General features: G+C 47.1%; 1 protein-coding gene across 5 annotated transcripts in view; it reads left to right on the top strand.

Annotated features, from left to right (window-relative positions):
* HOXD3 (homeobox D3) overlaps positions 1-7,933 on the top strand; it is a 52,064-nt gene extending 44,131 nt beyond the window's left edge. For all 5 annotated transcript variants that reach the window (XM_083469422.1, XM_083469426.1, XM_083469423.1 and 2 more), the window contains 2 exons: positions 799-1,420; positions 5,074-7,933. In XM_083469422.1, coding sequence (XP_083325548.1) covers positions 877-1,420; positions 5,074-5,822 — 1,293 coding nt within the window. In that variant the 5' untranslated portion in view covers positions 799-876 and the 3' untranslated portion in view covers positions 5,823-7,933. The remainder of the gene's footprint in view (positions 1-798; positions 1,421-5,073) is intronic.
* Positions 7,934-24,742: the final 16,809 nt, after the last annotated feature.

Genomic DNA, 24,742 nt, shown 5'->3' with positions numbered 1-24,742 from the left:
TTTTCATGGCGCGGTCGAAAGTTCCACGCGATCAGAACGTGCCCGAGCCTGTGCGCTTGGCCCTAGTATAGATCATGAATGTATGAAGAGAATCTATAATGGTTCCCGGTTTGTGGAATGCTTCTCCCAGGGAGATTCGCCTGGTGCCTTCATTACATATTTTGAGGCGCCAGGCTAAAACGCTCCTCTTCAACCAGGCCCTTGGCTGATTAATATTCCACAGCCTTTTAAATATGTCTATGGAAAGGCGGAGTTATTGTTTTGATGTCTTGGTTTAATTATTTACTCGCATTTCATCATGTATTTTATTCTGTGAGCCGCCCTGAGATCTTGCAGGAGGGCAGTGTATTAATTTGATTAATAAACAATTAATAAGACTGGTGAGAGGCGTGCCAAATGAGGCCACGGAAGTGTTTTATGAGGTAGCCTTGTGAACATATGACTGGCATGTGTTTGTGCGTGTGGTGTGAAGGTGAAATCGGAACAGTTTGTGTGGTGTGTGATGGCGAAACTGGAAAGGAGTGTGAGAAGGTGAAATTGGAATGGAGTGTCTGTGTGTGTCGTGAAGGTGAATTTGGACTGGGAAATGTGTGTGAAGGTGAAACTGCAATGGTGTGCGTGTTTGTATAAGAGGGCAGCTGTTCCTGAGCCCTTTGCCCCCCTAGGTAGTTGCCAACGTGTGAGGAAACCACTTCCCGCTTTCCCCTCAGGCGCGCGCCCTCCCCGCTCCCTCACTGACGGTTGTCTCGTTTTTCTCTTGTCTCTGCGACCCGCCCCCATCCCGCTTCTCTCTTCCAGGTGGCTTCTGGGGCAGCGACTGGCCGAGGCCCGTGGCGCGAGGGAGGCCAGGCCGCGTGACGGGGTGGGCGGCGGCCCATGTTATTTGAGCGGGCTGCCGAGGCCTTGGCGACGGCGGAGCCCACCATGCAGAAGGCCGCCTACTACGACAACGCGGGCCTCTTCGGGGCCTACGGCGGCTACAGCAAAGCGGACGCCTACGGCTACCCGCCGGGCCCTCCTCAGCCCTACGCCCAGCCCGCCCTGGACACCGACTACCCAGGCTCGGCCTGCTCGCTCCAAGGAGCCGCCGCCATCCGGGCGCCTCCGGCCCACAAGAGCGCCGAGCTGAGCGGCAGCTGCATGCGCCCCGCCGGAGGCGCCCAGGGAGGCCCTCAGCAGCCGGTCCTAGCCGAGCAACAGCAGCAGCAACAACCGCCGCCTCAGCAACAGGCTCCGCCCCCCGCGCTGCCGTCGCCCTCGCCGCCCAGCAGCAACCCCGCCCACTCGGTTCCCGCCAAAAAGGGCAAAGGCGGGGCCAACGCCTCGGGCGGCTCGGCGGCCACTATTAGCAAGCAGATCTTCCCGTGGATGAAGGAGTCCCGCCAGAACTCCAAGCAGAAGAGCAGCTGCGCCCCCGCAGGTACCCAGTCGAGCTCCACCTCCTGGGGAGCAGCAAGGCCCTTTGTGACCTTCAAGGGGGCTTCCCTTGGTTGCTCCAGTCCAGACACACCGCGAATCAGAGAGCAAGAGGCAGGAAAGAGAGAGCAGCAACAGGAGGAGTCCTGCCAAGCGAGGGGCTGTAGCTCCGCTTTGCATGCGGAAGGTCGCAGGGTCGATTCCCGAGTGCCTCGCTCTGTGATGCTATGCAGAGCCGCTGCCAATCAGGGTTTAGGCAATGTCAGGGGTGCACACTTTAATAAAATATTGGGACGGGAGGGGGGAGACACCCAGGTAAGCCCCACCCTGCATAATCATTCACAAGATGCGGTGCACACACACACCATTTGAATGGCAATGTCCATCAACTTGGGGAGGCAGCCCCCTCAAATATTTTATTGAGGAGGGAGGCAAAGGGACATTAGCCCTTAGGAGTTTGCTCCTATAGACAATGCTATGAAGTGGATTGACCCCAGTGGTCTGGGTTTGGGTTGGATGGACCCAACTGGTCACCTGCAGAGCTCAGGGCAGTTCACAAGCTAAAAACAACAACATAAAAAGCACAAAATACATCAAAAAAACAACAACCCTGAAAACAGTAACAACAAAAGCCAAGCCTGGATAGTTCAGTTGGTGTGATCATGGTGCTGATAATGCCAAGCTTGCAAGTTCAATCCGTATATAGGACAGCTGCATATTCCTGCATTGCAGGGATCATCACTGACCACTGGTCATCCCTGGTCTTGCTAGTTAGGGATGATGGCTGGAGACCCAAGTTTGGGAAACCCTGGCCTAGATGATTCTCAGGGTGCCTTCCAACTCTATGGATCTATGAATCTAATCCCCTTCCCCTCCACCAGCACAGCAAAGGCCCATCTAGTCCAGCATGCTGCATCCTGCAGTGTCTAACCAATGAAAATGGGAAGCCTCCAAGCAGCACAGAGCAGCAAGAGCCTTCTTTCGCCACCTTACCCAATAATTGGCAAACTGTTCCTGAACTTGGAGGTGGTGCAGAACCTTCATGGTTAGCAGTGGCGTAGCGTGGGGGTTGCAGGGGGGACCGGCCGCACCGGGCGTAACATCTGGGGGTTAGGGTTAGGGGGCGCAAATCCACGGGTTAGGGGGCGCAAATTACTTGCCTTGCCCCGGGTGCTGACAACCCACGCTACGCCACTGATGGTTAGTAGTCATTAATATGGGTGTACCCAGTCCCCCTTTTTAACTCCCCAATATTGAAGGTAGGAGACCCATCTAGAACATCAGAGACCAGGCTGTGATGTTTATCTGACTCTCCCAGCCCTGCAAGATACAAGTGAGTTGGAGTCATCTTGCTGGTCTTTGGGAGAGCCATGTAAATGGAATGACTTGTCTTGGCAACATTTATTTCCTCCCCCCTCCAGCTGTCATTTGAACGTTCAGCCAGAGGGCGAATTCTGTGCGACTTCAAAGCCTACATTGATGATTTCATATAGAAATTGCACCAGCCTAAAGATTTCCTCCTTTAATATTGCCCTTTCCTTGCCCCTTCTCAAAGAGGTTAGTTACCCAAGTGCATTTAAGGGGTAAAGTCTCATTTAAATAGATGGGAATTGGTTTTCAGTAAGGGTTTTAGTCTGGGGTAGGAAGAGGAAAATTAAATAAAAGTGCAAGGGCGGGGAATGGAATTTGAGAACCTCCCACTCTTTTGTGATTTCAAAGTTTAGGCTCGCAAGGATCCCCACTGCAAAACGCGTTACTAGAAGTCTTATTTTAAGAGGTGTCTTTTTTATTGGAAGTGTCGTTTGTTTAAGAACCTTAAAAATTGCTAAACATAAGAAATATCCAAAAAGTGTACAAAATGCAAATGCACAACACAATAAAAAATGAAAATCGATGCAACATACAATATCACCAATTTGCATTCCAAGTGTCCAGCTTTCTTCTGGCACATGCAGTCATCCACAGACCATAGAGCTTCCTTCTTCCCACAATTCCCACCATTTTGCAACTTATCCATGGTGCTTTACATCAGATTCCACGACAACCCTTCTTTTTCAGAAGGGGAATTCTGGGGAATCTATTAAGCCTGTAATGACGCAAAAGCTATCGTTACCCAAAAGGGAGGGGGGAAACAATGAACCAATAAATCCCCGTCTTTATTCTAGCAGACCGGTCTCTTCTCCAGATCCAGAGTGGACCGACCACCCTCCCTCTGTCCCTTACTTACTTACTTACTTACTTACTTAATTAGCGTTTAGACCGCTCTTCATTCTAAAAAAACGACAGAGCGATTTACAATAAGCACAATAAAGCAATAAAAGTATCAAATCAGTTATAACTCCCCCATCACAAATAAACAGTAGCGGTCCATCAATTTCTGAGACCTTCTGTCCCCAAGCGTGTGTGGCCTGCTTTTGGCGACTCTGTCCTCTGAAACCATCTTGGTGGTGACAAGGTGGAGACCCAAGCATTCCTCCCCTTATTTGGCATGCAGAAAGTTTACAGACTGTCTAAACCCGAGCAGTGTCAAAGGTGTGTACAAAATGCAAACACGCAGTCTAACAAAACATGTGTTTATTATGCAGACACGCTGACGTGGTCGCAGATCCAACCACTGCGACCTTCTCCCTTGTCTTGAAATGGCTGCTGCCAACTTTCCTGGGGAAGGGGAGCGTGGAGAGTTGTAAACCCGGGTTCTCCCCCACCCCGCGCGCCCGGCGCTCTTCCTATGGGATTCCCCACTTCTGCTGTCTTGCTAGTTAGAGCACCGCCTCGGAGCTAATCAACGCGCCTGATTTCCTCTTGTTAGCTGTACCAGAGGCGGCGGCGGCGGCTCCTATTGTCTTCCAAGTTTGGAGGCCTGGGCCCTGCTCCTATTTGGGACCAGCCAAGAGAACCTTCCTGGGCTCTGTCAGGGATCGATCGATTCTTCCAATTAAGTTAGATGATTTACAACTCTCTCATCTGGAACTGTAACTTTCCTAACCCTCTGAGAACCCCGGAGTTGGGAGATCGAACCCCATTCTCATTGTAGACACTGGGCGACAGAGGGAGGGAGTGTTGTCCGCAGCTGAAAACCTCGACTGTAGCACCGCCCGTCTCAAGGAAATAAAATAAAATCCAATGAAATCGAAGGATTTGGGGGAAGTGTCGTTTGAATCACCCGGTCCCTAAATCACGCCTCTCCCGTGCGGATACGAGGCAGCGACCCTCGCTAATTAATGGCAGTTGTGCACGGGGAAGACATATCCCGGTCCTTTTCCCGTCCTGTTTCAGTTCGCTTTGAATGTCCAGATTTAACACTTTGGGGAAAGTGTGGAATGGTGGGGTGTGGGTGGGTTAAAAATTCAGGAGGAGAGGGACCTTCAGGAAAAAGAAGATCGTGAACAGCTAAAGATGTTCCACAAATAGAGGATAATACCAATTCGGGCAGGTCTCCCGCAGTGTGGGAACTGCGTGATAATAGCGATTTGTGCGCCTCTTTCGCTCCGGCCCCACAAAATTGGCACCTAGTCCTCTGCTGCCCCAGAGTGCCAAAGCATTTCCCGTCCCTCCCCCGTCCCTCCCTCCCCCGGCCGCTGCAATGTTAATACTCTCAGGCTTTGTAAATTAGCCAGCCAACCTCCTCTCTTTCTTCTTTCCCTCCTTTTTGGACAGGAGAGAACTGCGAGGACAAAAGCCCCCCGGGCCCCGCTTCCAAGCGGGTCCGCACCGCCTATACCAGCGCGCAGCTAGTGGAGCTGGAGAAGGAGTTCCACTTCAACCGCTATCTGTGCCGCCCTCGCCGGGTGGAGATGGCCAACCTGCTGAACCTGACGGAGCGCCAGATCAAAATCTGGTTCCAGAACCGGAGGATGAAGTACAAAAAAGACCAAAAAGCGAAAGGAATTATGCACTCCCCGGTAGGGCAGTCCCCAGACCGGAGCCCGCCTTTGAGCGGGCCCAATCATGTAGGATACTCCAGCCAGCTGCCCACCGTCAACAGCTTGAGCTACGACGCCCCGTCGCCGACGTCCTTTGCCAAATCCCAGCAAAACATGTACGGGCTGGCGGCTTACACGGCGCCTCTCAGCAGCTGCTTGCCCCAGCAGAAGAGATACCCAGGCGCCGAGTACGACCATCACGCCATGCAAAGCAACGGCGGCTTCGCCAACCCCAATTTGCAGGGCAGCCCCGTCTATGTCGGAGGGAACTTCGTTGATTCCATGCCAGCCTCTGGCCCCATGTTCAACATCGGCCACCTCTCCCATCCTTCATCTGCCAGCGTGGACTACAGCTGCGCTGCTCAGATCCCAGGCAACCATCACCATGGACCTTGTGACCCCCATCCCACGTACACAGATCTCACTTCTCATCACACATCTCAGGGAAGGATTCAGGAGGCGCCCAAACTGACGCATCTGTAGTAGACTGGAACGCGTTCAGAAAGAAAGAAAGCGAGAGAACGAGAGAAAGCGAGAGAGAGAGATTGAAAAGCATTCGCGTTTAAATTACCTCACTTTGCCCCTGACGTTGCAGTATTACTTTTGAGTATTACAGTGGGTTTTTGTGTGTGTCCCCGGTAGAAGCTACCTATTTCTTGTTTTCTTTGGCGACCGAGTCCATGAGAATTATTTCCGCCCCACCCCCCACCCCTTGTTGTCCTCTTAAATGTTTTAGCCGTTTAAAAGCATGGCAGTGCAATATCCTTAACAAAAATAAATAAATCTAAAGATTCCCTCAAGGGAGTAATAATTGGTAACGATGTACTGGAAGGTAAGTTGTAGAAATCCATTAGAACTCGACGAAAGTGAGTCCTGATGAGGCGTTTACAACATTTGGGACCAAAACGGAGACTTATTTCGAGAGTTATAATTTATAAGATTTTTTTCTCCAGTAATGTGAAAGATTGCTTTGGACTTAAATAAGATGTATTTATTATTTTAAGAGGAACTCTTTTTTTTTTTGTATCATTGATTATTTAATCCTGGTCTTCAATGTATTTATGTGGATATTTGTAGAGTTTCTTCACACCCCCTTTCCCCCTTAACTTGGGAAGATTGATTCAGGTCTTTGGTGACTATACATTTTCACCTATTTAGTATATTTGGTCTGAAATAGAAAGAGTAGTTTTGAACAGTTGTAACAGTGGCTGGTGTTTGTAGTTTATGTAAGGATTAAGCAAATTGTAAGTCATAGATTAATACAAAAACTGAAACATTACACAAAAGAGCCGATACATTTTTTATTTTAATATATATCTATCTATATATATCACATGTTTATTTATTTCAGATTGTTTGGTATGGTTTTACTTAGCATTAAAAGCTACCTTATATCTCATATATTGTTATATTCTGCTATATAGTGGCCAGTTGACAGTTTGGTCTTTGACCAACTTCTGCATACATAAATTGGTTCCTTCCTATCTGTTGCACACACCATTTCGTCTGGTTGCTTGTTGTTTATAATTTTAAAGTCTAAAATATGCAACACCTTCAGACTGACATTTAGGAGCAATATAATACTGTTGATGTAATTAGGATTTTCTTAGCAATTCAGGCTAAAACTGTTGTTTCAGTTATTATTATTTTTACTATTATTATTTATATGATATGATATTTATGCTAACCATAAATCAATTTTGTACAAGTCACTGGAAACGTGAACTTACTTTTGCTGAACAGGGAGGGGAGGGAAGACGAAGAAGAAGAGGAAGAAGAGGAAGAAGAAGAAGAAGAAGAAGAAGAAGAAGAAGAAGAAGAAGAAGAAGAAGAAGAAGAAGAAACTTTGAATGAAATATTGACAATCAAGTATCTACAAAGGAAAGACTGCGGTAGGGTTTAGGAGACAAAGTCCTTCTGAAATGCTCAGAATGGCTTTCGAGATAGGAAATTAGGTCTATCAATATTTAATATAGTCTTCTGTAGCAGACATTGGTACAATCCTTGTGTAAACTAATGTTTCTGCCCCAAGCCTAGAAGGGACAGGAAACACAAACATCCTCCCCCCGCCCCACTCTTCCTCTTTATTTGTATGTTGCATTTAATCTCTTACTGGGTTTTATAAAGCTTTTCTCAACATGAAAGTGGCATTAGGTACACGTTAGAAGCGATACATGCCCATTAATTCAGAAGGAAGCATCCCTTATCGCTTTAAAAAGCACTCAGTTAAGATTCAGATCTTTTGAAGTCCCACAGAACAGTAGCAAAACCTCACTTTTCAGTTTGACTAATAATGCAGCTCCATCTCTCCATGTCCTATGATGGCAACTACTGCAATTCTTTTTGTGTGTGAGAGGTTTTTACTCCTACATTTGTGTCTGTCTAGACAACGAGGATGGATATGGATATATATAGTATAACATATGTATATATATATAATATTCACCTCGTTATCTTTTTTAAAAATACCATGTTGTTAACTGAGAGAAGAGGGGGGAATGTATCGTTTTGTTAAATCTCACTTTTACCCAAGTGTTGTAGATCTGTAAACAAAACAGAATAAACAGCTTCAAATGAAGAAATATTTTAACCACTTCCAGATCTAAAGTGGCTTTCTATGGCAGTTTCTGTTTCTTCCAGTATTAAAAAATAATAATAATCACAATACAATAACTAATAACACGCACAACTGGTGAGCTGCTACAACAACGACAAAATGATTTTCTAATATGTCTTCCAGGGAATTCCCGGCAACTGAATTGATAAATAAATAGTGCATGTAGATTTTATTTTTATGTTCTTCATGTGAGGGCATATTTCACATAGTACTATAAATCAAAACAATGCACAAAGAGTCCAACCCTGCAGGCCCTTTATGGTCTAGTGTGTCACTCAGAAGGCATCCGCTGAGTCTGCGGGACTGGGAGGCCCAACGTGTTATCCACAGCTTAATGTTTTATGGGCTCGACTTCAAATGGTGCCTTGGCTGGCTTGCATTATTATTCCCTCTTAAAGTCAAGTAAAGGGGACACGATAATTTATAAGCATCGCTGGGAGGGATTATAAACTAACACACACACACACAGTTCTGTACATACGTAGAAAAATTGGGATAGCCTTTCTCAAAATATTCATAGCACTCAACTGGCACCCTCTCAATGGGGATTTGAACAGACTGTGCTATACATATATACATTACAGCCTTCCTAAGTGAGTCTCGAAATCATACATTTCAGGGGTTGTGTAGGAGTATATTGTTAGAATTGGCATAGGCCTCCCTTTAAAGCGTAACCCAATTACTGGACAGCGACGTCTCCCCTTGGCTCTATTTCTGGCTCCCCCCCCCCCTTGACTCAGGAGGCCAGCCCCGGAGGAACACGCCGAGGCTAAGCAAATTACTTGGCCAGAAAGCCCCGTTGATTAAATTGGCGCTTACTTCCAAGTAAACAGCTGTGGGATCCGTGCCCGAGAGCGAGAGAGATGGAGGAGAGGAGGGACTCTTCATAGAAGTCAATGGCAACTCTCCCACGGATTTTAATGGCTCTGCTTTAAGCTCAAAGACGTTTCTGGCACAACATCCCTTTGGCTTTCGCGCGCATTTCGGATCGTCATAAATGATATACAACCCGTTTCCACACCTAACATAAATCTTGCTCCGTTTAGCTTCCTGAATTGCTGGGGTGTTATCTGAATCAAATACAATGTGCTGTAAGCGGGTCCAAGAATATTTCTCTTCCCACCCCCGCACCCCTTTTACAAAGAGTCAACAGTCCTTCTCCCCAGGAGCATCTAAGCCCATGTCTTTTCAAGAACATCAGGAGGAAGGTTGCGGGGACTTGCCTTTAAATGTAACTCATCTTCATTTTAGCTGCGCCAGATTCCTGGCCCACGCCAAGAATGTGCTTTTGGAGGACGCCAACATTACCCCCCTCCCATTTTTCCAATGGTTAAGGTGAAAAGAAAGAAAAACAGGGACTAGGCTACCCTAACAAACTCCCTTCTCCCTTCTTAAGGGGAAACAAAGTCTGAATTTTGCCCTTGATTTTATTGCGTGGCGCGCCTTCGCTTTTAATTTAGACTTACCCACTGCATCCCAAAGTGGTAAACTCGATTGTGGCTTATTGTGGTATTGCATGTGGGGAGAAAGAGGCTATGGCGACAAGGGAAGATCCGCGTGGGTGTGAATGTGTGCGCGAGAGAGCCTGAGAATCAGAGGTACAGCCCCCCCCACCCCCAGTTCTCTCTTTAGGGGTGCGATCCTAAGAGAGCTTTCCGGAAAGTAATATTGGGTGAAGTCAGCTGGGTTGACTTCTAAGTGAACTTGCTTAGCATCGGCCCCATAAGTCACCAAGTCACATAAGTCACCATTTGTTTTCCTCTTCATTCCCTTCAGAACGGCATCCACCCCCACCCTCCTTGACTAGGCATTCCTACTCAGAAATAAGTACCATTTCGTGGTACTTACTCCCGGGTAAGAAGCGGGTATGGGACTGAACCTAATGTTTTGACACCCAAGGAGCAGCCAACGCGGATCCGTAGTAGCCTCATGCCCGTCGATTCCGAGGCGATTCGAGGGGCTCCGGCTGTTCTAAACAGGGGAGGAAGGCAGAGCGAGGAGCAAACCTTTAGACTAGATTTAGCTCCCCATTTTTATTCGCAGGTATTAGCCCCTCGGAATGGGAGGAGAGGGGCCTTCAGTCCGTTCCCTGATCTTCCTCCTGTGCTTTGATGGGCTTTGATACTCCCACACTTAGGTAAAGAAACGAGGCGCTGCATCTTTCCCGGGTCTCCTTCCTCATTGGCTTGGAGTAAACCCTGTAGCTAAGCAACGTCCGTCGGATAGGACACCACTCGACGGGGTCAGTGGGGGATACGCTTTGCTGAAGCTATTTGCAAGGCGGCGTGGATGATACAGCAGCCTACCCGCCGCATAGGGGCTGCCCGCCTGCCTGCCTGCCTTCTCTCGTTGGCTCCTTCCCCCTCCCCTCCCTCTCTCCCTCTCCAACTGTAACAGAGCTGTGTGCAAACAAAGGGGCCTGGTAGCCATTTTTGCACAGGAATAATAATGCAGAGGTCGCCAACGGAACAAAGCAAAGAGGCGCCTCTTTGGTTTAGAAGGCCCGCTTGCAAGGCACAAAAGCGCGCACGGTTTATTTGCGGCGTAGCATTTAGACGTTAGACTGGGAGGCCTCCCTTTGTGGTATGGAGGATCTTTAAAATATAAAAATACAAGAAAGGAGCCGCCGGTGAAAATAACTTAAAACATACATAAGGCAGCTCTCCCTTCTCTTTGCCCTCCAGAAGATAGTGCGCACTACAGGGTTGAAATAGCCAAGACGCGACCAGAATAGAGTCTTAGGCTCCAATCCTATATACATGCTTACTCCTTAGTCTAAGCGTGCATTGTCCTGTTCACACTGTTCTAGCAGTAAGCCGCATTGAACCCAGTGAGTATACATGCATAGATCGTGTATTTCGTGCCTTTGTGTACTTACTCGAGAGTAAGGGTTCCTGAACTCAGTAGGTCTCAATTCTGAGTGTACATGCCTAGGTTTGGGCTCTACAAAGCATTTCAGATACTTGCCAAGGCTGATTAGTACTCCTTTCTGATTCATGGAAGGCTGCACTCCGGCGAACGCTTCCTTAGGATCAAGTCCTATTGAACTCCGCTAGGCTTCCTTCCGTGTCAAATACACAGGATCCGTCGATCCGGCTTGAGTAGCACCTAACTAGCATGAAACCCAAGAGGAGGAGGAGTGTTGGAGAGAATCCTGCCTTTCGTATTTTTCTTCTTCCCAATGTCTTTTGGATCGGGTGGGTGTGAATGAGGACGTTAAAATCCCTTAAAACAGGCGTTCTATTACTGGGTACAATCCAGTCAAATTTAAGCCCTCTTCCCCCTTTGGTTTCAGGTAAATCGAGGCTGTTCTATCCTGTCCTATACATGTTTAGTCAGAAGCAAGCCCCCTGTTTTCACTGGGGCTTACTCCCAAGGAAATGTGCATGTTAAGTCCCATTGAACATAGCAGGATAAACAGATACAGGGGTCGGGCTGCGCAGGAAGGTGGCTGGATATTTCTTCGATTTCTAGCATAATAAATAAATTGCAGCGCAATCTTATGCATGTTTACTCGAGGAGTAAGTGGCAGCGTGTTCAGTTAGGAAGGCTGAATGATCGAGACGCAGATCAAGCCATCCATTTATGAACGAAGGTGTATAGTATAAGCCCTTCTGGAATTTCACATCAATTGCAATGGTAACCGAATGTGCGGCTTTATTTGCTGCCATTTGTAAAATAGCTCTGCTTAAATAGACCCTGCAGCGTCTCCTCAGCTTTTCCAGTATTTATTCAGCTAGTCACGTGGCCGACCTCTTGGAAAGAAAGGCGGCTTGAGAAATGAGCCTTTTAAAACACGCTCCGATCCACCGCAGAGATAAACTGAAGTATCGCCGTGTCATTTAAGATGATTCACATCGCGATCCAAAATCTGGAAGTCAGTTTTACTAAAATCTAGGGGATATACTTCAAAGCAAAGTTGGCCTGGATCGGAATATCACTCACTGGACTCAGGGCTAGTTCGAAGTTCGCTAGTTCGCAGCCAGGCAACTTTGGGAAAATATTAGTGGCATATAATGTGGCTTTGACAGGAGTCTTCATACTTTACATTACCGAACCAAATTCATTATTTGCAGCTAAAAGCGGTTTTCTGTAAAGTGTTCACAAGTGTGTTTACACCAGTAATATTATTTCTAAACGCTGTCTTGATTAACACTGGGAATAATAATCAGTTGCATGCAAATGACCACTGGTCCATCTGCAGATTAAATGTGGACTCCATTCTGGAATTTTTTTCCACGTGCAAGTGCTGTGAGGGTAGTTCTCAGCTTTCTAATAAATCTCTTGATGCTGCCCCGGCAATAAAAATAAACAGGCAAGGAAACAAATCATAACGTTTCTATTGATTCAAAATACAAGTGACATATATCACCCCCAATTCACGTTTAAGACAACTTCCCCAGTAATGAATGCCCCTCCGTGGTCCTTTAATCAGTAGAAACATCTATATTCATTAAATTCCCTTCTCAAAATAGCACTTATTTTGAGGCATTAGGACATAGACACATGTGCACTAGATGCGGTTAGGAGACACCCATATTTTTAATTTTTTTTAAAAAAACACCGCAATTATGTAGAAGGATGTTTCACTAGAATTGGTGGAACCTAAGTACAGTGGTGCCTCGGGTTAAGTACTTAATTCGTTCCGGAGGTCCGTTCTTAACCTGAAACTGTTCTTAACCTGAAGCACCACTTTAGCTAATGGGGCCTCCTGCTGCCGCCGCGTGATTTCTGTTCTCATCCTGAAGCAAAGTTCTTAACCTGAAGCACTATTTCTGGGTTAGCGGAGTCTGTAACCTGAAGCGTCTGTAACCCGAAGTACCACTGTAACATCCTACCTTAAACACAAAAGTAAAGGTCAGAAATAGGATCGGAGGGTGCTCAGTTTCCTTGGGACAGGGAAACATAGAGTCATAGAGTTGAATGGAACCCTGAGGTTCATCTAGTTCAATTCCTTGTGCAATAGGACGAATCCTGCCCACAGCCATCCCTAGGTGGACTCGAACCGCCAACCTTCTGGTTAGCAGCCAGATGCACTAACCCATTGCGCCACAGGATACAAGCGCAGGGTGGTTTTCAGTTCCGTTCAGCATTGTAGCATTTTGGCTGTTACAACCTGATCTTACGCGTAGTTACTCAGAAGCAGTCCCACCGGAGTCCAATATCATATGACCTATTGCCAAGTAAGCGTACAGTACTTAGCATCGAAACCTTGGTGGTTTGGCACCCAATCGTCACATACCTCTCGTGGGAGAGTTCCACCAAAGGCTTTGGGGCTGAGCAGAGTGATTGAAAACGACCCACTCCAAGGGATTTAGAATTCAATTGAGTTCAACAACCAACCCATAAAAGCAGCAGCCTTTTGCTTGACAGTAATGCCAAAATCTTTGCGTCTGCTAAAAGGTAAGGGTACCCCTGCCCGTACGGGCCAGTCTTGCCAGACTCTAAGGTTGTGCGCTCATCTCACTCTATAGGCCGGGAGCCAGCGCTGTCCGGAGACACTTCCGGGTCACGTGGCCAGCGTGACAAGCTGCATCTGGCGAGCCAGCACAGCACACGGAACACCGTTTACCTTCCCGCTGGTAAGCGGTCCCTATTTATCTACTTGCACCCCGGGGGTGCTTTCGAACTGCTAGGTTGGCAGGCGCTGGGACCGAACGACGGGAACGCACCCCACCGTGGGGATTCGAACCGCCGACCATGCGATCGGCAAGTCCTAGGCACTGAGGTTTGCGTCTGTTAGGACCAACCAAAACATCAGGACATGGTGAGCTATAGAGAAACCGGCTCACTTGAACTCAGGAGGTTGTATCCAGTGTTAAAGGTAAAGGGACCCCTGACCATTAGGTCCAGTCATGACCGACTCTGGGGTTGCAGCGCTCATCTCGCTTTACAGGCCGAGGGAGCCGGCGTACAGCTTCCGGGTCATGTGGCCAGCATGACTAAGCCGCTTCTGGCGAACCAGAGCAGCACACGGAAACGCCGTTTACCTTCCCGCCGGAGTGGTGCCTATTTATCTACTTGCACTTAAGGGTGCTTTGGAACTGCTAGGTGGGCAGGAGCTGGGACCGAAAGATGGGAGCTCACCCCACCGTGGGGATTCGAACCATGGCTAACCTGAGTAAATTTATTTCAGTGGGTCTGCTCTGTGTCGAAGTTACTTGACTTCCACTCAGGCATAGAATATGGGTGCCAAAGTGCCCCCCCCCGCTGGATCCCATCCAGAAGTGTGTTTCGAAATGGTGGGGGCGGGGAACTGATATCACCCATCCTGAGCGCGTTCCTTGGAAGTTAAGTCCCACTGGTGGCACTGACAGGGGCCTGTGTTCAGGTCGGAGTCAACCTCAATCGCCTAGTCCAGACTTCCAGTGCTAACCCCCACCCCAGCCCCCTTTGCCCTCGCCCGTCTCTCTGCTGTGTGCACGGTCTCTAGCTTGCCAGCTGCCTTCTATTCTTTTCTGTCCTGGAAAGTCCGTGGAGCTAAGCTGGACCGCTGGGGATTTTTGGCACGGGCTAGGAGATTGCAGGAGGGAAGGGCCCGGCACATTCGAGCAAATGGGGAGAAACTAACAAGAGAAAATAAATGCCAAGTCATTTAGCACAGTAGTTGTTTTTTTATTTTATTTTTAGCATCTTGGAAGGAAGGCTGCCTTTGCCAAAGACTCTTTGAACTGCGTTCATTTGGGCTGTGCCAGGGAGCTTCAGTCAAAGCTGAAAGGGCTGGATGTGTAAATACTTGTAACCCTTCCTATAAAGTTATTTACGTAGGCGGAGCGGGGGGAGGAAAGAGTCTAATTGCGCGAGCGCGTATTTAAATCCTCCAAGTGAATGATTTATATCTAAGCGGGGCTTCTTCGCTAATGAGGAATGCGAGGCATTTTATTTGTTTCCATTTTCCGCGCAGAGGTAAAACTTTTCCTAGGCTTCAGGTTGCAGACGGGGTTTGTTTTGTTTTCATTTCCCGCGCTCTTTCGAATGCATGCTTGAAGAATGCCTCCTCCCCGGTGTGGTGTAGTCCAGGACAAACCTTAACTGTTAGATTTTAGCGTTCCATTCTGCAGAACGTGGAAACCGAACCCCCCCCCACTCCCAAACTCCACCGCGCAAGACCACGTTACGCGCTGCTCCAGCCTTCGCGTTTATACAGTGGTACCTCGGGTTACATACGCTTCAGGTCACAGACTTCGCTAACCCAGAAATAGTACCTCGGGTTAAGACCTTTGCTTCAGGATGAGAACAGAAATCGTGCTCCGGCGGCACGGCAGCAGCAGGAGGCCCCATTAGCTAAAGTGGTGCTTCAGGTTAAGAACAGTTTCTGGTTAAGAACGGACCTCTGGAACGAATTAAGTACTTAACCCGAGGTACCACTGTACTAGGAAGCAAGTTCCACTGTCATATGTTGAATTATTAGCACGGTGCCCACCCAGGTACATAGGAACCAACTCCTAGGGGCTGAGGTACCTTCGGGGCCCCCAATAAATATTTGAGGGTGGCCGCCCCCAAAGTTGATGGAAGTCGCCATTCAAATAGGGCGCGAGCGTCTTGTGATCGATGATGCGGGGCGGGGCTTACCCGCCCCCTCCCCCATATTTTATTCAAGTTGGCACCTCTGCCCGGGTGTACTCTCAACCAGGGTGGTAAAAAGATGGATTTCATCACCTCCTCATCCGTCCTTTCAGCCAATCATTGGGGCCTCGTCACGTGGGGATTCCGTCCTGGGCTCCTGTGGGCATGCAGTGGTGGTGATTAATGAGCGCAGAGAGGACCATTGTCTAGTGCTTTGGGTGGGGCAAAGCCATCGGTTCCAAGATGCCTTTGATCAGGGCACCACAACACCACTTAATGTCAGGAGATGGAAATCCACCCATCCGGTCCCAATCCGGATCAACTACGTCAGGCATGTCCAAAGTCCGTTTCGGGGGCCTAATCCGGCCCGCTGGTCGGTTTAATCCGGCCCCTGTGGCAGTTTATTTGCTGGGGTAAAATCCTTTAAAAAACCCTCAACAACTTTGGTTGGCTCTTTGGTCGGCCATTCACTTCATCAAATCTGACCCTCTGTGAAAAAAGTTTGGACACCACTGAGGTACATAGACTAGGCAAAACTCTCTCCTTTTTGCCAATTATTTTTTATTGATTTTCCATTTTTTAACCCAGTTATACAAATTATACATTTTTTCCCCGAATTAATACAATTAATGCAAAACAGAGTCAGCTTGCTATACGAACCAAAAGAGCTCCGGATCCCAGATCCATTCATTTAAAACCCTGCCGTGCTGGTCTGTGGTGTGACAGAAGGAGGAGAAGAGGCTACGGTACTGTGCAGAGAAGAAATAAAGGATACTGCTTTGTGCAGAGTTAGGCTACTTCACTGGTCTTCCGCGCTTCCTGCTACAACTAATTTCTTTTCTAGAGCGCTACGCTAGAACGTTGTGGCAGAACTACCCTTCTGACCCTTGGAAGCAGCGGTGCCAACTTGAATAAAATATGGGGGGGGGTCCCTCAGGTAAGCACCGCCCCACATAATCAATCACATGACATGGGGCGCACACAGCATTTGAATGGCAGTGTCCATCAACTTTTGGGGAGAGGAGAACCCCTCAAATATTTTAGGAGGGCAAAGGGACCTCGGCCCTTGCGAGATGGCTTCTGTGCTTGGAAAGCAGATTTAGTGTGGCACACAAAGTTTATGCCACAATAAACCGATTCAGGCTGCTTTTTCTTATATACAGCAGTCCACGATTAGGGTGGCAGTTGCAGTCGCCTCATCCAAACCGCACTGGCAGAAACATTGCAGCTTGAGAAAAGGAAGCCCCCAACGTCTTTCACCAGGCTCCGTTTTGCCTTCCAAGGCGCAGAAACCAGCCTCCTTCCAAAAACCAAACAACCTCCCCTAACCACACACAGCACAATGGTTTAAAAAATAAATAAATCAAGAAGGTTCTGGCTTGGAATGGCAAACGTTTGCCAGCAACAACACCAGGCCAGGCGCACTCTTGGAAAGTCTCCTCCTCGCGCAATCCCAGAGCTCCGGAGCCTGAAACCGAACAATAGCGCGCAAGAGTGCGGGGTTGGGGGGGGGTATTCGCTCTTTCCACTCTCGCTTCACTGCGTGGCCGGAGACGAGTTGGCGGAGCCTCTTTGTGCGACCACGTGGCAGGCACTGCGCTCATTCATTAACCCAGCGCCGCCACTGGAAAGGCGCGAGATGTTGGCCAGGTCTCCGCTACTTTGGGGGCCTCAGCTACTTTCATCAGGAGAGAGACTGAATGGTAAGTTGATCGCCAGCAAGAAACAAATCTCTTCTTTGGTTATTACCAAGGGAAGTCGCGTTTCCCAGTGGGGAAGGAAGGAGCGCTGTGTGTTCTTCCTTACTGCTGGGAGCAGGGCAGTCGCGGTGAGACAGGAGGGCCAACGGGGCGGATTTAAAAAAAAAAATTTTTTTTAGTTCTATGAAGAGTTCATCAATCACTCCGTGTGTGCACTTCTCACTCGACAGCAGCCCCTCCTCCTCCTCCCGCTCGCGTCCGGGGCCAGATGGGATTCAGCCAGAAAGCAAGGCCAGGAAGAGCCAGGGGGAAACGAACGCGCCGTCTAATATGCACCTACTAATCTCTTGACTGGGACGCTGGTGGCTGTGGGTTAAACCACAGAGCCTAAGACTTGCCAATCAGAAGGTCGGTGGTTCGAATCCCCCCAATGGGGTGAGCGCCCGTTGTTTGGTCCCAGCTCCTGCCCACCTAGCAGGTCAAAGTGCAAATAGATAAATAGGTACCACTCCGGTGGGAAGGTGAACGGCGTTTCTGGGCACTGCTCTGGTTCGCCAGAAGCGGCTTAGTCATGCTGGCCACATGACGCGGAGGCTGTACGCCGGCTCCCTCGGCCAGTAAAGTGAGATGAGCGCCACAATCCCAGAGTCGGTCACGACTGGAGTTAATGATCAGGGGTCCCTTTACCTTTAATCTCTTGACTCTGGGGCTGCCAGCAGGCAGCAGCAAAGGTGCAACCGGATTCTTCTGCTAACACAGTAAGATGCAAGCGGGGCGGGGTGGTGGGTGGTTTTGAAGAATGGGGAGAAATCTCAGACTTAGTCAAGCCACCCAGGGAACTTTCCACCACTGTAAACTGCAAACCCGGGCCCGGACAGCTTCTCAGGACTTGCTGAGTAGGGAGAAAACATACTGAACGTAACCTCCAAGGAGATCTCTTCCTTGGACACACAACCTGTGCGTGTGTGGCCATGGACATAGTCAGGATTCTTGTTCGGGGTTGTGGGGTGCAGCTTGGCTATGCCCATGCATGTGGCATAGCCCACTTGGCTTCGGCAAAGGTCTGGATTTTCATGAAGAGTTGGGCTTCCCGAAACCATCGTGAGGCTCACCAGACTAAGAGGAGGAAGTGGCTTGGCTGTTCTACCCCGCAGCCTACAGTTCACAGGCCAACAGGAGAAGCAACAGTCCTGGTGAACCTGAGAGCTGCAGTACCTTGGTTCGTACACTGGGAGCGCTAGAGACTCTGCCCTCCTTTCCTGCCTCTTCCTTTCCCAAAGTTAGAACTCTCAGCTGAATAAAGGATTTATTGGTTTCATGATCCACACTTCCATCTTTTCTAGGAAGAATGTGGTTTCAGGGTATTTCTGTTTGGTATAAAAAGGCACATCTGGCTCCACTAAGCCCCGAAGAAGAAACACCCTAAGCTTTGTCACCACCCGATTTACTCCAAATACCTCTTTCTTACACATATAATTATTGATTAACTTGCCCCACCTTTCTTCCAGGGAGATCAAGGCAGTGTGTGTGGTTCTTCCCCTCCCTCCATTTTATCCTCACAACAACCGTATGAGGTAGGGTAGACTCAAGGTCATCCATTGAACTTTATGGATGAGCAGGGATTTTTGAGCACTGGCGCTGTGGGTTAAACCACAGAGCCTAGCACTTGCCAATCAGAAGGTCGGCGGTTCAAATCCCCGTGACGGGGTGAGCTCCCGTTGTTCAGTCCCAGTTCCTGCCAACCTAGCAGTTCGAAAGCACGTCAAAGTGCAAGTAGATAAACAGGTACCACTGCGGTGGGAAGGTAAACGGCGTTTCCGTGCGCTGCTCTGGTTCGCCAGAAGCGGCTTAGTCATGCTGGCCACATGACCCAGAAGCTGTACGCTGGCTCCCTCGGCCAATAAAGCGAGATGAGCGCCGCAACCCCAGAGTCGGTCACGACTGGACATAATGGTCAGGGGTCCCTTTACCTTTACCTTTACTCTCAAGTCCTAGTCTGTCCCTCTAACCACTATACCACTCCTCCCTTAAATCCTAATACCACACGAAGTACAGCTTCAACTAATAGTTGATATGAAATGTAGTGTCATTTCAAGTCTGAAAGGCTTTCTCCCCTTTCAGTGATTTCCAATACACGTCAACAAAATCTACGTGTGAAGAAACAAAATAAAAATAGGCTTTTTGCCTATCATTGATTAAAATGCCCATGAATATGCTTTTTCCAGAGAGACGTGACATAATTTCTGCCCGCTCACCTTTCCAAAAAGTTGTATCACTTTAGGTGTTCAGCCCAACCCACAGCCTCCCACCATATGAAAAATAAATAAATACAGAACTATTCTAAATGTTTGGCAGCATCACAATCCCTAAACCTTATTCCATTAAACCCCGCTAACAGAAATAGGGAATTAAGAAGAAAATATTAACCATGACCTTTCCTTCTAATTCGCATTTCTTTTTGCATTTCAAAAACGGAGTTTTTGAATAATGAAGCCCTATGCACACAAATTTTGGCGTGAGTCCCACTGAAAAGAAGTAGACAGGCATAGGATCACATTTTAGGCTGCAGTCCTAAGCACAATTGCTAGGGAGTAAGGACCACTGAATTGAGTGAGACTTCCTTCTAGGGAAACATGCTTCTAACATTGCAGTCTTCTAATAAATCAATGGTCGAATGGAAATATAACGGAATGCAGTTAACTAACAGATTTGCTGGTTAAAAAGGCACTTGGTTAATAGGCCTGTTCCTTTTCTTGTTGCTCATCCAAACCGTACAGGGATAAGGGAAATGTATGTTACTGAAGTCCCTAATTTGCTGCACCAGCACGCGCGTGCTTATGGTGGGGTTTGCCAACTGCTGACTCAGTATAATGGGTGCCAAATGTGTCATTATAACAACAGCATATGAACTGATAGAACACATGCTCAGAACTGGAGCATTAGCATTACTAAATATTTCTCTGAACGCTGAAACACTCAGGATTAATATTTTGAAAAGGAGGGAAGGAAGAGATTTTACCAAAGTATTTGTGAACAATCTTTTTTTAAAGTCACCTTTTTTTAACGCACACACTTTTTTTATGGAAACACCTATCTTCTGAGACATGTTTTTAAGGCGGATGTGTACGAAGTTCTGCAAAATCAGACATGGGTCATGATCCTGTACATGTTTACACAACCGTCCTACTGAGCTGAGTGAGACTTCCCAATAAGCCTGAAAAATGATCATTTTATGAAATCAGCTTTATGTCCTGAGGCATGGTTGGCTGTGAGTCCTGGAAGACCTGCTCCCTGCCTTGCTGACCTTTTCCCACCAGACCCTAACTGACTCCAACTACAAAAGCTGCTGAACAGACTTGTGTTGTGCAATTGTTTATGGTGCTTTGTTGAGTTTTATTGTTGTTGTTATTGATATTAATATTAATGTTTGTGTCTTTATTTTTAGATCTTCTTATAATTTATGTGGAGAATGCCACAACATTATAATTTATGTGGAAATTGTTTCAATTTGGTTGTATGGAAATATTTGCAAATAAATAAAATGCATTAAAAAGTGGCTTATTTTTAATTGATGTAGCAAACATCCTATTTCTGACATCCTTTCCTATTTCTGACATTCTTTTAAATTTTCAAAGTGATGCCTAGAAACAACAGGTTCCCAAAGACACCATTCAGATTCCCATAAAGCTGATGCTAGAGAAACACTAGTAAAATTTCAAAAGGCCACAGCAGGGTAAATATTAGTAGGACCAACATTCATGTTACAAGGAAATGAGCAAATGTTTGAATTATCCAGAATGAATCAAGCCTAAGAGCAATGATTCACATAAAGCTTTTGCTTTATTTATATTATAGGGGCATATACCTCAGTCTGCAGCCACATTGGAATGTGAGGTGCCCAAAGTGGTTTAAATAATAAACCAGTAAAGCAACCAAGACAACAATAAGAGCTCTATCTATCTATCTATCTATCATCTATCTATCTGCAAATCAATTAAATACAAAAGGCTATTTTTGCACACCACCACAATCTCCAAGTGGTGTGAGATTCCAGGGTTCACGTTTCCTTTTGGGAATGAGGCACAACAGAGACTGTGGTGTCTTTATGATATATGGTTTACTTACACATAAATACAACTTGAGCCTATGATGAAAGGATTCACAGCATTAACAGCCCAAAGATTGTCCTGCTTCTCCCAGAGCTGGCAGCCTTGGATTCAAGCAGAAATCACCCATAGCTCTCTCTCTGCCTTTCCAGCCTGAAGCTCCCCCACATCACAGCAAGCTCTGCCCTCAAACTAAGAGCTGCAGGAGGAACCCCCACTCATTTTCCACCTGGCCCAGAGCCCCATTTCCTTTGTTCTCTTAATGACCCATCTCCCAGGTGATCGCCTGAATGCGGGAAGCTATCTGGCTTGATTAGCTTCTAACATTTACTGGATCCAGGAGTTTAGAGGAGTCAGGCACCACTGAACTTCTAACATGATTATAAATATTTAAAGCTGAAATCCTATACACTCTTATGCACACTTTTGGTAAGTCCCAGTGAATAAAATATGATATGTAGAGGATTTATGCAACATCAGTAAACATACACACATTCCTACCTGCTTCTCGGAATCCTCTGTCAGTCTCATGAATGGTAGTGGGAACTGCCACACCTTTCCATATTGTCAGAAGTGTGGGTACCCCTGATTGTATCATATACTGTCTGTCTCCTACGGCAGCCCTCCTCCACAATATCAGACAGTGCCGGATTTACGTATAAGCTAAACAAGCTATTCTTGGGAGAAAAGAAATGACGAACCTAGACAGCATCTTAAAAAACAGAGACATCACCTTGCCAACAAAGGCCCGTATAGTTAAAGCTATGGTTTTCCCAGTAGTGATGTATGGAAGTGAGAGCTGGACCATAAAGAAGGCTGATTGCCGAAGAATTGATGCTTTTGAATTCTGGTGTTGGAGAAGACTCTTGAGAGTCCCATGGACTGCAAGAAGATCAAACCTATCCATTCTTAAGGAAATCAGCCCTGAGGGCTCACTGGAAGGACAGATCGTGAAGCTGAGGCTCCAATACTTTGGCCACCTCATGAGAAGAGAAGACTCCCTGGATGTTGGGAAAGATTGACGGCACAAGGAGAAGGGGATGACAGAGGATGAGATGGTTGGACAGTGTTCTTGAAGCTACCAGCATGAGTTTGACCAAACTGCGGGAGGCAGTGGAAGACAGGAGTGCCTGGCGTGCTCTGGTCCATGGGGTCATGAAGAATCGGACACGACCAAATGACTAAACAACAAAACAAGCTATAGCTTAGGGCCCCACTCTCTTGCCCCCCCCCAAAAAAAATTAAAGGAAAAAAAACCTGGATGTACCTTTCCAAAATATAAGATAAAAAACAAATAAAATAAAACCTACATACAGCAACAGTGTTTTGTGTTGTGTAGGCTCCTATGATGTAAGTAATGGGCCCCGCCTGCTAGCCTGCTCCCTAAAATATCACTGGTTTGTTCATTTCTATACACAGGGTACCTACATTCTGCATGGACTGGTTGCATGGCAACATGTGCAAATGGCTTTAGATACCTATTAGGCCCATAAATTACCATATAGCATATATTCAACACAAAAAACAGCGACAATTTGTTGTTGACAAAGGAAAGCTGGACGTATAAAGGGCCCCATTACCTTCAGTAGCTTAGGGCCTCGTCAAACCTAAATCCGCCCCTGATATCAGGCTACTTTGTGTGTGAAGAGGGTGCACCCACACAAACGGTTTCATTTTGCTGGAAGTGCTGGGATGTAAGCAACACCCCCTTTCTTGTCCTTTCTGCTACCTCACTGTGATACACGTGGAGACCAGGCTCTTGTGGCTCTCTCACATTGTGTCCCGCAAGCTTTTTGTATCCCAGACATTCTTCTCACTCTTGGTCTCTTCTGTGCATCTGCATCTGCAACCTTGAATGTTCCAGTCTTGTCTAAGCTCATTTCCTCTGTGGGAACCTTAATGCTGCGACCAGGGCTGGCCCAATACATTCTGGCACCTGCTGAGGTGAACCACAAAATGGTGCCCAGCGAAGAAGGGGTGAGTGAAGATCTACATCAGGAACAAGGGGTGGAGGTGGAGAAAGATCTGCATTGGGACCTGCTTCTCCTGTGGACCCTGCTGCCTGAGGCAGTCGCCTCACCTGGCCTCATGGGTGGGCAGGCCCTGGATGTGCCTTTGCACTTTCAGGATGCAAACCTATGCAAAGTTGCTTGGATGCAAAGGCCGCCGAATGCAATGGGGTCTTCTTCTAAGTAAACTTGTGAAGGATCAGACTTCGCACTGGACTGCACAATGGACAAACTGTCTTTTTGTTGAAGGACACTCACAGAGGTGACTCAGATGTTGTGCACAATGCAGCTGTTGTTACTGAAATTATGTTTTGTTTTGGAAACTTACTTTACCACACTTTTTATAGGGCAAAAAAAGGCTTTCTACCCTGTCTAGCCCCATCTCCTTTCTCTAGTTCCATATTGCCTTTTGTGATATAGAGGCTGGATAGCTCAGATGGTTCGAGCATGGTGCTGATTGTGGGATGTAAAACACAGGAGCAGTCAATGACAACATTCCTAGAGTGTACATGTTAGAACATGGGGAGGGATGTCTGTCCAGCAAGCAGGTAAACTTCCTGGGACGGACTTCCTCCGCATGTGACCAGAGGTGGGTGTGGCCTCACCTGTGCAGGTAATACTAAAAGCACAGGGCAGGAAGCCATCTTGCCTCTCTGCCATCTTCCTTTGAAGAAGCAACATGCCCTCTTGGCTCCCAGCCAAGAGAGGAGGAAAGGATTATCTTCCTATAAGATAGATTCTGAATGCATGTTACCTTTTTAAGCCTGTCTACCTTCTGGGATCATATTGTGAACAGAACATGAGTAAACTCTTTTATACTTTCATAAAGACTGTGTCGTGTCTTGTATTTTAAGAGGGAACAAAAGGGGAAATTACCAGAGTAATTATTATAGAGGTTCTAGCGAACCTGTGCAGACGTTACCGTTGCGAACTTTAAAGGGGAATCTTATAAACTCCGCTGATATTTTGGGAACTTGTTAGCACAAGTTGTATTAGGATATAATCTCACAATATATCCTCTCCTGCACCCCTGAACATTCCCACACTGATAATGCCAAGGTTGCAGGTTTGATCCCCATATGGGACAACTGCATTGGACTGCATGATCCTCAGGGTCCTTCCAACCCTACAATTCTATTATTCTATTCCCCCCCAATAATTTTTTATTTTATTTTCAAAAATATATACATACAACAAAATCAGTTCCAAATCCAAGTGTCAAGATTACTCTGAATCTCCTGACTACCCCCACTTCCATGGGTCCTTTTGAATCTATTTTCAGCTGCATATCACTGCTCCTCCAAGTTTTTGTCTTTCTAAGTTATCCATACATTCTGTTCATTACAAGTGTATTTAAAATCCTGCTATTGTTTTAATGTGCTTACAGTGATCTTGTATATAAATC

This window comes from Podarcis liolepis, assembly GCF_965112155.1.
Source record: "Podarcis liolepis genome assembly, chromosome: 1".
Taxonomy (NCBI): domain Eukaryota; kingdom Metazoa; phylum Chordata; class Lepidosauria; order Squamata; family Lacertidae; genus Podarcis; species Podarcis liolepis.
The sequence above is the reverse complement of the archived record's forward strand: the minus strand, read 5'-3'. Positions and strand labels throughout refer to the sequence as shown.